Genomic DNA, 12177 nt, shown 5'->3' with positions numbered 1-12177 from the left:
AGCGTACACTGGAGCCCCCTGGGGTGTGTCAGACCGAAGATTCTGATTCAAAACAGGTTGGGGTGGGGCTTGAGTTTCCGTGTTTCTAGCAAGCTCCCCAGTGGGGCTCACGTCAGTCACCTTGAGACCACCCTGAGCAGCGGGTTGTAGGACCGTCCCCAGGTGAGTAGCCACACAGGGAACCTCTGCTGTCACGCTGGGCCTGGGTCTCAGTGGTAGGATGCACCCTGCTCCCCGCCGTCCCTGCATCTCTTCCAGTGTGTGGACTTGCCTTGGCAAAGGGTCACTCAGCTCAGGGCTGGACCCTCCCTGCTGGGCCCCCCACTGCCCTCTGCAGGCCCGGCACTAGCAGGAAACAAAAGTGCGTTAATCATGAAGACATGTGTGTCTGGTAGAGAAGGCCAGGGAGATGCTTTTATTTATTGTCAAGAACTGAGAAACACGTCTGGAAATGCTCTATACAGGTGCTGCGGAGCCACAGAGAGGGGTAGGGTGGACAAGACGCCATTGTACACGGCCTTCCCTGGAGGCGCTCCAGCTCTTCATCCTGATGCTTGGGGCGACAGCCGACCTCTGTCACTAAGGCTGCAGGAGAGGGGACCGCCGCTCAGTCCATCAGTTCCTGGAGGGCAGGCAGAGGGAGGCTATTTAAAGCTGATGCGGAGGCCCCTCGAGGTTTGCTGGGGGCCCCGCTGCAAGCAGGACAGGTGCTGCCAGTGGTCCACGCTGCTGCTGGAGGCTGGTCCCGGCTCCTAGGCCCGGGGCTTCTCTTGATTCTCAATGACAAGCTTGTCGGTTGAATATATTTGGCCAATGTGGACCTGGAGGCAAAGAGAACACAAAGATCAGGAACTCGGGCTCTGTTAGCTGTGAAGACTCAGAAAGCGCGTCTCCAGTGTGTCGGTGGGGACGCGTGTCGTTCTGGAAACTGTGCTGCGGGCAGAGCGCAGTCACGGCTTTGCTTTGGCTACGTCCTGGCACTGTACCCCGCCCCCCCACCAGTTCCCCCACTTTAGGGACAGTGGGAGGTTCCTATTCACGCCTTCTCGTCCCTGGAACGGCCCCAGAGGCGAGCTATCCTGAGCTGGTGAGACCCAGGCCGCCTCGTGCACGGTGACTCCGCATCCACAGGACTTCCGGCCCTTAGGACCGGTTCTTCCGTCAGGATGGAGTTTTACCGGAGAGGGTGAGTGAGCCTCGTCCACACCGGGCAAAGCCTGGCTCTGCGCGCGCCTGTCTCACTGTCCAACTCTGTCCTCTGGTCTCAGCATCCTCGTCTGTAGGAGAGCCCTGGCGGCTCCCAGCAGATCTTCACAGTCCTCTGCTTTGGACCCACAGCACTGCTGGTGCCTCCAGGGTGTGAGCGCCCTGGGCCAGTCACATGTGTGCTGCGGGGTAACGGGCTTCCTGCCACCTCCCGAGGGGCCGGCTCTGCCTCCGAACGTGCCCCCGGCCGGCAGCAGCCAGAGGGATGCTGTGAAGCCTGCTGTCCCCACCTGGCAGCCCACCTGGGCCAGCTTCGAGGGCCTGTGTCCATCCAGGTCTCCCTGGGAGCCCCTCAAAGGCAGGGCAGGTGACCCAGGCATGCTGTGGCCCTGGGGCCCCCAGTCCTACGACCACTGACAAGAGGTTGAGAGAAGGAAGTGGAGATCAGAGGGCTCAGCCGCAGAGATGATCTGGGGGCATCTGTTGAGTGAAAGCCCCCACGAGCCCTGGAGGAAGGGTGAAGGGCGGCCCAGTCCCAGCCAAGACACAGATGAGTGGCAGGCACCCCCTGTACCAGGACTGCGCTCAGAGAAGGCTGAGACTGAGCCTGCCCTCAGGAAGCTTAGAGTCCGCGAGGGGAGACAGACGAGGAGGCAGGTGACTGTAACCTGATGGCTGGAGCACCTGCAGCCATTCTAGCACTAGGAGGTAAGTTTGCTTCATCACACTGAAGATGAGAGGCAGGAAGCAGGAGCCTGGGTTCTTGATGACTGTGGAGCCACCAGCCAACTTAACTAGCTTATTGCCAACTTTTCTTTCATGTGAGAGAAAAATAAATTTCTATATTTTTAAATGTGTTATTTGGGTTTCTTGTTATACACAACTAAACCAAATCCTTTTTATTTATTTTAATTAAAACAGATTTTTACTAAAATGACTAATACAAAAAAATGGAGAAATTACCTTATTGGATCAGAGTGATGGACAATTTGATCCAAGTTCCATATAAGGAAATCAAGAGACACTCATTAAAGATGCTATGTGTACAGTCATCATTAAGTTAAACTTCTGTCTTTTGTCCAAATAACCTGCTCTGACACTTTAATCTAATAATTCATTATTACCTTCTTCAAGTTCCATTATTTTTATTTATTTGGTTTAACAAGTTCTATATATTCATTATTTTTTTTTCCTGAGCATCTGAATCTTTATTTTATTTTTTTTAAATGAGGCTTTTAATTAATGTTTGACAGAGCTGATTCAAGTTGAACAGACTAAATTTCTTTAAACAAACTTACTTATACTCCAGAGTCCTTTAAAAACTTAATAGCATTTATACATTGAAGGTATTTGATTTTCTTGTAACTAGCACTTCAAATGCAACAAGTATTTGAAGCAACAAGCATTTGACCCAACAAGTAAAACTTTCTACAGTTCATACCTTTTATAAATAAAATAAATGTACAGTGAATAAGTTCTCTGAAATATTTCAATATTTCTGCAGGTTTAGTAACATCGTAAAATACATTTCAACTAAAATTCACAAATCTAAAAACCTGTTAGGCATTTTTAGGCATTTTAAGTTGGAAATGAAGACCAATGTTACATCATAATATGCCAATTACAAATAGTACTTCAAATAGCAAATACTACAGTTTGTCCCAAACTTTAAAAACTATTCATGAACTCAACACTGAACTATTGATGGCTATGAGAATTGTTTCCTAGCCTTTTTGAAAATTTCAACCCATTTACGTTTAAGGTAATTATTGATAAGTACGATCCCACAGCCATTTTCTTTATTGCTTTGGGTTCAAGTTTATACACTCTTTCTGTGTTTCCTGTCTATAGAAGATCCTTTAGCATTTGTTGGAGAGCTGGTTTGGTGATGCTGAATTCCCTCAGCTTTTGCTTGTCTGTAAAGCTTTTGATTTCTCCTTCATATTTGAATGAGATCCTTGCTGGGTATAGTAATCTGGGCTGTAGGGTATTTTCTTTCATCACGTTAAGTATGTCTTGCCACTCCCTTCTGGCCTGAAGAGTTTCTGTTGAAAGATTAGCTGTTATCCTTATGGGAATCCCCTTATGTGTTATTTGCTGCTTTTCCTTTGCTGCTTTTAATATTTGTTCTTTGTGTTTGATCTTTGTTAATTTGATTACTATGTGTCTTGGAGTATTTTGCCTTGGGTTTATCCTGTTGGGGACTCTCTGGGTTTCTTGGACTTGGGTGATTATTTCTTTCCCTATTTTAGGGAAGTTTTCAACTATTATCTCCTCAAGTATTCTCTCATGGTCTTTCTTTTTGTCTTCTTCTTCTGGGACTCCTATGATTCGAATGTTGGAGCGTTTAACATTGTCCCAGAGGTCTCTAATATTGTCCTCATTTCTTTTAATTCGTTTTTCTTTTTTCCTCTCTGTTTCATTTATTTCTACAATTCTATCTTCTAGTTCGCTTATCCTGTCTTCTGCCTCTGTTATTCTACTGTTTGTTCCCTCCAGAGTGTTTCTGATCTCATCTATTGCATTATTCATTGTATATTGACTCTTTTTTATTTCTTCTAAGTCCTTATTAAATCTTTCTTCCATCTTCTCAATCCTTTTCTCCAGGTTATTTATCTGTAACTCCATTTTGCTTTCAAGATTTTGAATCATTTTCACCATCAAAATTTGAAATTCTTTATCAGGTAAATTCCCTATATCTTCTTCTTTTGTTTGTGTTGGTGGGCAATTATCTTGTTCCTTTACTTGCTGGGTATTTCTCTGCCTCTTCATCTTGCTTATATTGCTTTGCTTGGGGTGGCCTTTCCCTCTTCTTGCAGTTTGTGGAGTTCTCTTTATTATGTAGTTTCTTCGCTGTGTATGGGGTTGGACGGGTGACTTGTCCGGGTTCCCTGGTTAGGGAAGCATATGTCGGTGTTCTGGTGGGTGGAGCTGGATTTCTTCTCTCTCCTTTAGAAGACAATGGGCTGCTTTTCTGGGAGCCTGATGTCCTCTGCCAGTATTCAGAAGTTGTTTTGTGGACTTTACTCTGCATTCAAATGTTCTTTTGATGAATTTGTAGGGGAGAAAGTGGTCTCGCCGTCTTATCCCTCCGCCATCTTGTTCCTTCCTCCCCCCCAAATCCTAATTGATGTGAATGCATATTGTGAATTTTAATTGTAGACTATGTAACAACTGATAAAAAAAAGGTCACTGAAAAGAAGAAGGTATGCCCTAGGATAAGTGGAAACAATATTACCATCACCTGGGGAAGTGCCATTAACGGACAGTCTGAAAACAAAGCCACACAAGAGACAGAGGGATCTCCTTTTGTCCCACAATACTTGTTTTAGAGTATGTGGCTATTAATATTTTAGCATTTTTTTGTCTAGTTTTTTTATTCACTTAAACATTTAAAATATATATTCATGCAGAATATTTAAATTTGGAATAACTTTTTAAAACTTAACTTTATATTCTTATGTCATGAAATAGTCTTTGAAAGGATATTTTTAATAATGGACAAAGCTGCACTGTGAAGAGGCATAATTTATTTAATCATTCTCATGATGAATGTTTGCAGAGTTTTTGCTGAGTCTTGGGGTTACCATTCTCATGTATAAACCTTTTATAGTATCTCTGATTTTGCTTATAAAATGTTTCTATAAAATAGGTATGAATATTTTTATGGCTCTTGATGGATCTTGCAAAACTACTTTCCAAAAGTGTGCATTTGCTTGACAGCTGACCCTCTGGACAGTCTGAAGGTTTGGCAGAACAAACACGTCTTTCTACCTGGCTCACGGTGGACAGTGTTTGCCCACAGCCACCTTCCCCAGCCTGGCCCTCCAGCAGATGCTGCACCCCGTCAGACAGTTCACGCAGTACTTGCTTGTCAGAGCCAACACCTACAGGGCTAGGTGCTCTTGCAAGAAACGCAGCCGTGTGAGGTGACCTGGTCCTGCTCAGTGCCATGACGGGCTCCAGAGAAGAGGGCAGAGCCAAGAACCAGGGGGTGCTCCAGAGAGTTCAGACTTGAGGAATGCTGTTTGGGTGAAGTAGGAGGCATGCTGGCCGGTGCCCACCGCACTCCCCATCCTTCGGCCCTGGGGACGGGCGCAGAGCTGGAGACAGACCATCTGCCGGTCAGGGGCCCCGAGTCCCTGGGGTGGGTGGGGAAGTTCTGTGAGGCGAAAGCCACCTGGTGGCAGGTCGGCACCCGCAGCTACTGGAAGGGCTGCTGGAAGGGCTTCACCAAGCCCTCTTGGAAGCGGGCAGAATCCAGGACCCCGTCAGCGCGAGAGCTGGCCCCTCCCCAGGGTGGTGGCAGCAGCAGCCCGGCAAACCGCCCGAGAAGTCCATCATTGGTCATGCTGCCCCCTCGGGCCTGCAGGTGGGCCCCAGGGCACGCGGGCTCCAGGCCAGGAGGCTGGCAGCGCGACAATCGGCCACGAGGTGAGGTGACCTGCGGCTGAAGTGCCAGCGCTGGTGCTGCGGCCAGCGGGTTCCGCCGGCGCCTTTACCCCCTGCCCGGGGAAGGCTGTCCACACGCGTCCTCGGGCAGTCAGGCCGCTCTATGCTCTGCCATCCCTACAGGACCCCTCTCTAGGGTCGGTGTGAACCGATTCGGATTAAAGAGCCGCTTTAGACAAACGTGAAAAGGTCAGAGAAAAAGACAAGTACTGAGCTGGGCGACGGCTGGCTTCTGGAGGCCTGCGGCCGGGCCGTGCTCTGCCGGGTGCTGCGCTGCGCCGCACTGGACAACAAGGGCCGCACGGGGCGCGGGCACGCGCTGCTCCGCTTGGTCACGAGTCCCTGACTCTGGGTTTGGGGTGCGGGGCGGCGACACCTCAGACGGCCACCAATAACAGACTCACAACGTCCAGAGTGACGAACACAGCGGATCCAGAGTCGGGGTCACAGCACCGGGTGTCCAGAGCGCAACCCAGAGGGGCTCCCGGCACGGCGGAAGGCTCGGGCTGTGAGGATGCCCACCTCCTGGCCGGCCCAGTGTGGGCGTGATCGGCTGGGTGCAGAGAAGGCGGGAGTGAGCAGGTGCCCCCAGAGAAAAGGATGAGCACCCACCCTCTCCACCCCCCGCCCTGGGCACTGCCCCTGAGACCCAGCACCCCGGGGCGGTCTCCCCAACCCCCCATACCCAGCAGCTCCTGAGTGGATGCCACACCCGGAAGCAGGTGCCCACCTCGCTTCACGTGAGAAACGGTGGCGACAGCAGACAGGGAAGAAGGAGGAACCAGCGTGTCCACGTCCCCACAGCCCGCCTCTCGCGCTCAGCACCCCCGGGTCAGGACACACGTATCCCTCCGCCCTTCTCTGCAGCAGCGGCCTGTGCCCCTCAGCGCCCACCCTGCCAGCACTGCTGTGGGAGACACAGGGACGTGGGACCGGCCACCAGCCACGGCCGCACCTTCCCGGGGCCGGGAGCCTCCTCAAACACCCTGGGTGGATGCACTCTGGCACACCTGATTAATGGGGCTCCCCTCTCTCTTCCCCACCCCGAAGCCAGGCTGAACACTGCAGTGGACACCGGGAGACCACCTGACTGACAGCACAGACCTCTGAACCTCCTGCGAGGGAGGTGCTGCCCTGGTGGGTGACATACCTGCTCCCCGAACACCCCGCTGTTTGGGGGTGCCGGCATCAGGAAGCCCTGCCCGTGCCTACGCCACAGTGGAGAGCACCAGGCCGCTGGGCCACAAGCTGCAGACGCCCGCCCGCACTGAGCGGGGCCGGGACACGGGCTCTCCTCCCCGGGGCCGGCCTGCACTTGCCCCAGAGCAGGACGGCTGCAGCAGTGCAAGACGCGGTGCCCAGGCCAGGTCGCCCGGCTCAGCCTGCACCGGAGGACAGGCAGCTGCTGGCACTGCTATCGCATGGGTCCCTGGGGGAGGGACTCTGCCCCTCTGTAACCTCCACAACTGCAGCCACGCGGGGCAGGCTAACGACCACACCCGAACACCAGAGAGATGACAGAGAAAATAACAATACACCCAAGGGAATCTAGGAGCCAGACAGAAGACACCTGACCCAAACGTCTGCCTGTAACAACGCTGCTAGGAGCAGCCAAAGGCAGGCAGTGTGGTCAGAGCGCTTAGACTCAGAGGGGAAACATGAACAGACTTGTGAAATGTGAGCATGCACGGGGATGGGGTTGATCCCTGGGTTGGGAAGACCCCCTGGAGCAGAAAATGGCAACCGACTCCACTATTCTTGCCTGGGAAATCCCACGGACAGAGGAGCCTGGCGGGCTATAGTCCACGGGATTGCGAAGAATCAGACATGACTGAGTGACTGAACACACGGGGAGATGGGATGTCTTGATGGAAAACCAGACATCCTTTTTCAAATAACAGGGAAGAGGACAGAGTTCCCAGAACACAGATAACGAGGCGAAGACGGGAAACAAACCGAGATGAGCAACAGGAAGAGGTGACAGGGACAAAGTCAGCCGCGTCATCCCCCGCAGGAAACGCGCCCGGACCACCGGTGACAGACAGCAAGACTCCAAAAGCACAGGCAGCTGATAAAGACTGAAAATCGAGGGAAGAATTAAGACACACAGAGGCACACTCGGGGAGGGGGGTGGAATACCAGTTTACATTAACCTTAGACCAGGTAAGTTCAGTTCGGTTCAGTTGCTCAGTCGTGTCCGACTCTTTGCAACCCCATGAATCACAGCACGCCAGGCAGGTAAAGTTGAGTCTAAAAAACACTATACTGAATAATGAGCAACATTTAGGAAAAAGATGTAGCCAGTGTAAACCTGTAGGCACTAGATAAAGACCATGGCTCAGCATATAAAGCAGAAACTATTAGAAATGAAAGGAGAAATTCATAAAAACAAGGTTACAGTGGGAAATTCTGATATCATTCCTCCGAAACAAAACAGAGCCAGACATTCAATGACTTGGCAAAAGAAAATCTTAAAAGGTCTTCCATTTCTCAGGTTAATTTACTCTTGATTAGGCTTTTGATTTAGTTGCCAGAGAGTTGCCCTTCACTTTCTCTTAAAGCATATCCTCAATGTGCAGTCATTAAAAATGACATTGTAGAAGAAAATTTAATGACCTGGAGAATACAATTTGGGTGGAAAAGAAAAAGCACAATACAAATCATAATTGAGAGGCAACCATCACAGGTCCTGGCTTCACAACTCTGCCCTGAACTCACAGCTTTTCCTTCACACAGTCCTGGGCCCCCAAGGGGCAGGTCAGGACTGACCTGGCTTCACCCCAAGGTTTCCGTGACTGTGGCCTTCAGGACACCCCCAGGGTGAGGACAGGGGCATTTCTGCATCTCACCTTGACCCTCCTCGTGCCCCCCACTGCCCTGCTTCACAATCCATCACGAGGAAAGTCACATTTACTGGGCAGGTGCCAGGCTGAGTGGCTTAACTGCTGAGCTTCTCCCTTTTGTTGTTAGTGTTCAGTCATTAAGTCGTGTCTGACTCTTTGTGACCCCATGGACTGCAATATGCCAGGCTTCCCTGTCCTTCACTATCTCTTGGGGTTTGTTCAAACTCATGTCCATTTAGTTGGTGATGCCATCCGACCATCTCATCCTCTCGTCCCCTTCTCCTCCTGCCCTCAGTCTTTCCCAGGGGTCTTTTCCAATGAGTCGGCTCTTTGCATCAGGTGGCCAAAGTATTGGAGCTTCAGCTTCAGCATCAGTCCTTCCAATGAATATTCAGGACTGATCTCCTTTAGGATGGACTGGTTGGATCTCCTTGCAGTCCAAGGGACTCTCAAGAGTCTTCTCCAACACCACAGTTCAAAAGCATCAATTCTTCAGTGCTCAGCCTTCTTTATGGTCCAACTCTCACATCCATATGTGACCCCTGGAAAAACCATAGCTTTGGCTAGACGGACCCTTGCTGGCAACTCGATGTCTCTGCTTTTTAATATGCTGTCGAGGGTTTTCATAGCTTTCCTTCCAAGGATAAACCATCTTTATAATTTCATTAAAAATGTCTTTTTAGTTTCTCCCTTAATTTTTATAAATATCCTGTCACTACGTGACACATACATCTTACGGGTGATTAAAAGGCATCAGAAGAATGCCGTGGCCTGCCTACACTTTCACAGCTGGCACACGAACTACGGAGCTGACACAGCCCAACCCAGCCGGTCTTCTGACTCCAAACCTATGGCCCTTCCAAATATATATATACCCCTAACAACACCTCGCTACTTTATCAGAGCCAAGTAAGCCTCTCAAGGGTCAGGGAATGCAGGGAGGAGACGGCCAGCTCCTGGCCTGGAAAGGTGAGGGGAGCTGGGAAGACCAACCTCCATCATCTCTGTCCTCCAGCACACATCCTCTGAAAGGGCTTCTGTCCCTTGTAATTAGTATTTTAAGCAGAAGCCCCACGGCATTCAAACAGAAGTGCCCTCGGCCCCTCAGGGCAGGCTGCAGAGGCTGAGGCAGGTGGAGGGAGCGTGACCTGTGAGCCAGTCCGCTGGCGTCAGCGTCAGCGCGTGCGGTAACCAACACCGGCCCCGTCCAGCCCGGGACCTTGTCACCACCGCCCCATCACAGGAAGCCTCGCACCCCCAACAGTCACGCCCCACCCCCGCCCCCAGCCCCACGGGTTTCCTCGTGCCTCTCCGGGTCTCCATATCTTATTTCCAGGGGACGGAACCACACAGTGTGTGGCTTCGTGCTGGCGTCTTTCACTGGTGTGATGTTCTCAAGGTATGATTGGGAACTCGCAGACCTCAAGGCTGATTTCTGCTGCATGCACACATCCTAGTTTGTCCAGCCCTTTGCTTCAGTTGAAGGATACGTGGGCTGTCTGGACTTCTGGCTATTGTGAACGGTGCTGCTATGAACATTTTTGCACAAGCTTCTGTTTAAATAACTGCTTCAGTTTTTCTGGAAGGAAGTGCTGGGGGATGAGGTGATTTTATGTTTAACTTCATCTAGAAACCACCCAACTATTTCTACACATGCCAGAATTTTTTTTTAAAGCTTCCCAGGTGAGTCTAGCATCTAGCCAAGTGTAAGGACCCAGTTGGTTAAGATCCAACTATCAATTTTATGATAAATGACAAAATAAAGAGGCAACCAGCAAAACTCAGACATGAGAACTTACTTCTTCAGCAAATGACAAGGAAAAACAAGAGTGTGCGGGGGAAGATATGGGTGAACCCACAGATAAGAGACATATTATCCAAAACCTTATTTGGATCCTAAGTCAAACATAAAAGTTAAGAAAATTATATTTGTGGGATAATCTAAAAATTTAAACACTGTATATTTGATAGAGAAGGAAATGGGAACCCACTGCAGTGTTCTTGCCTGGAAAATCCCATGGACAAAGGAGCCTGGTGGGCTACAGTCCATGGGGTCACACAGAGTTGGCCATGACTGAGCAACTGAACACACATACTTGAGGATATTAAGAAATTATTATTAGTATGTTCATTATAATAATGGTATTATACTTATGTTTCACAAAATAATCTGTATTTCCAAGTATGTACTAAAATAGTTTCACATAAAACATACATTTTCTCAAATAACATAGGTGGGCATACGCGCAGAATGCAGTTGGCCATACAGATGTAATTACGAGGCAGGGGAAGGGCGATGGGCACTCAGAGTATTATACTGCTTTCTCTACTGCTTGTATGTGTTCACATTTTCCCATGAGACAAAGGGAATAATAAACTGGTATAGATATCGTGAAAATCAGTATGGAGGTTCCAAAAAATTAAACACAGAACTACTGTCTGATCCAGCATTCCCATCGCTGGGTGTGCACCCAGGGAAATGAAACCAGTCCCTTGAAGAGACCTCTGCACGTCCACAGTCAGTGCAGCGCTACGTCTGATAGCCACGATACAGAAGCAACCAGTGTTTGCCGAAAGACGAGTGGATGAAAGAGAATGCTGTGTGTATGCGCAGGCACGCACACACAGAGCAACGTTACTCACCCTTAAAAAGAAGAAAATCCCTCCATCTGTGAAAACACGAATGGACCCGTAGGACACTGGGCTGGGACAGACACAAAAGACAATAGTGTACGATCTCACGTGTATGTGGAAATGAAAAACAGCCAAACTCACAGAGTACTAGGGTGACTGGTGTTTACCAGATGGGGGAGGGGATCTGGATACTGATCAAAAGGTACAAACTCTGACTGATGAGATGAGACCTGTGGGGAGACCTAAGGGTGTCCATCTAATGGCGACTCCAGTTCATAAGGATGTTCTGCACACTTGCAACCCGCTAAGAGCAAATCGCGGTGTTCTCACCACACACACAGAAGGGCGCTGTTTGCGGGTAGGATTTTAGTCAGGTCGGCTATGAAAGTCATCTCAGAGTGTGTGTGGGTATGAAAACATCATGTCATATGCTTAAATATATACAACTTTTATTTGCAAATCAAATGGCAATAAGGTTAGAAGGGAAACAAGAAACAAAAAAATCACAGCCATTGCAAACTAACGCTGGCTGCAGACGGAAGCAGATGTCTGTTTGTTCAAGGATCCTCTTCTCTGCTCCTCACTGCCCTCTCTGAGCTAACTGCCTCCTGGGGCTGTGAGCTGTGTGCCCGTCAGCCGCGTGTGCTTTCCAGGCATCGAAATCACCTCCCCAGGCGGGGTCCACTCGCGATGCCGTGAGTTGTGTCTCCTTCAAAGACAAGGACTTTAAGTTTTCCTGCTGATTCCATTCAAAAAAGCTTTCTGGCTCTAGAATTTGAAACAAACCCAATACTTTCTTTTTTACGGTGGTAAAATATGCACAAAATAAATATGCCATTTGAGCCATTTTTAAACATACAGTTCTGTGGCATTAAACACGTTCACATTTTTGTGTAGCCATCACCACCATCCATCGTAACTTTTTCAAATTCCGTGGTTGCTAGAGATAAAGCCTGAGAATGTAACCCCCAGAGAAGAGCAGTATGAACGTTCACCAAACGCCTACTAAGCTCCAGGCACTTACACTGGGCCCTTAATGCCC

At 49.4% G+C, this 12177-nt stretch overlaps 1 protein-coding gene across 2 annotated transcripts in view; it reads right to left on the bottom strand.

Moving 5' to 3' along the window:
* Window positions 1-387: 387 nt before the first annotated feature.
* The window catches only part of LYRM4 (LYR motif containing 4), a 92106-nt gene continuing 80316 nt past the window's right edge, over window positions 388-12177 (bottom strand). For both annotated transcript variants that reach the window (XM_055406123.2, XM_055406122.2), the window contains one exon: window positions 388-821. Coding sequence is in view for 1 of the 2 variants with exons in the window: in XM_055406122.2 (XP_055262097.2) it covers window positions 753-821 (69 nt within the window). In the remaining variant the exon portion in view is untranslated. The remainder of the gene's footprint in view (window positions 822-12177) is intronic.

Source organism: Moschus berezovskii, chromosome 23 (genome assembly GCF_049115385.1).
Source record: "Moschus berezovskii isolate FMDL1 chromosome 23, NW_MosBer_1.0, whole genome shotgun sequence".
Lineage (NCBI taxonomy): Eukaryota > Metazoa > Chordata > Mammalia > Artiodactyla > Moschidae > Moschus > Moschus berezovskii.
This window is presented reverse-complemented; position numbering and strand designations above follow the sequence as displayed.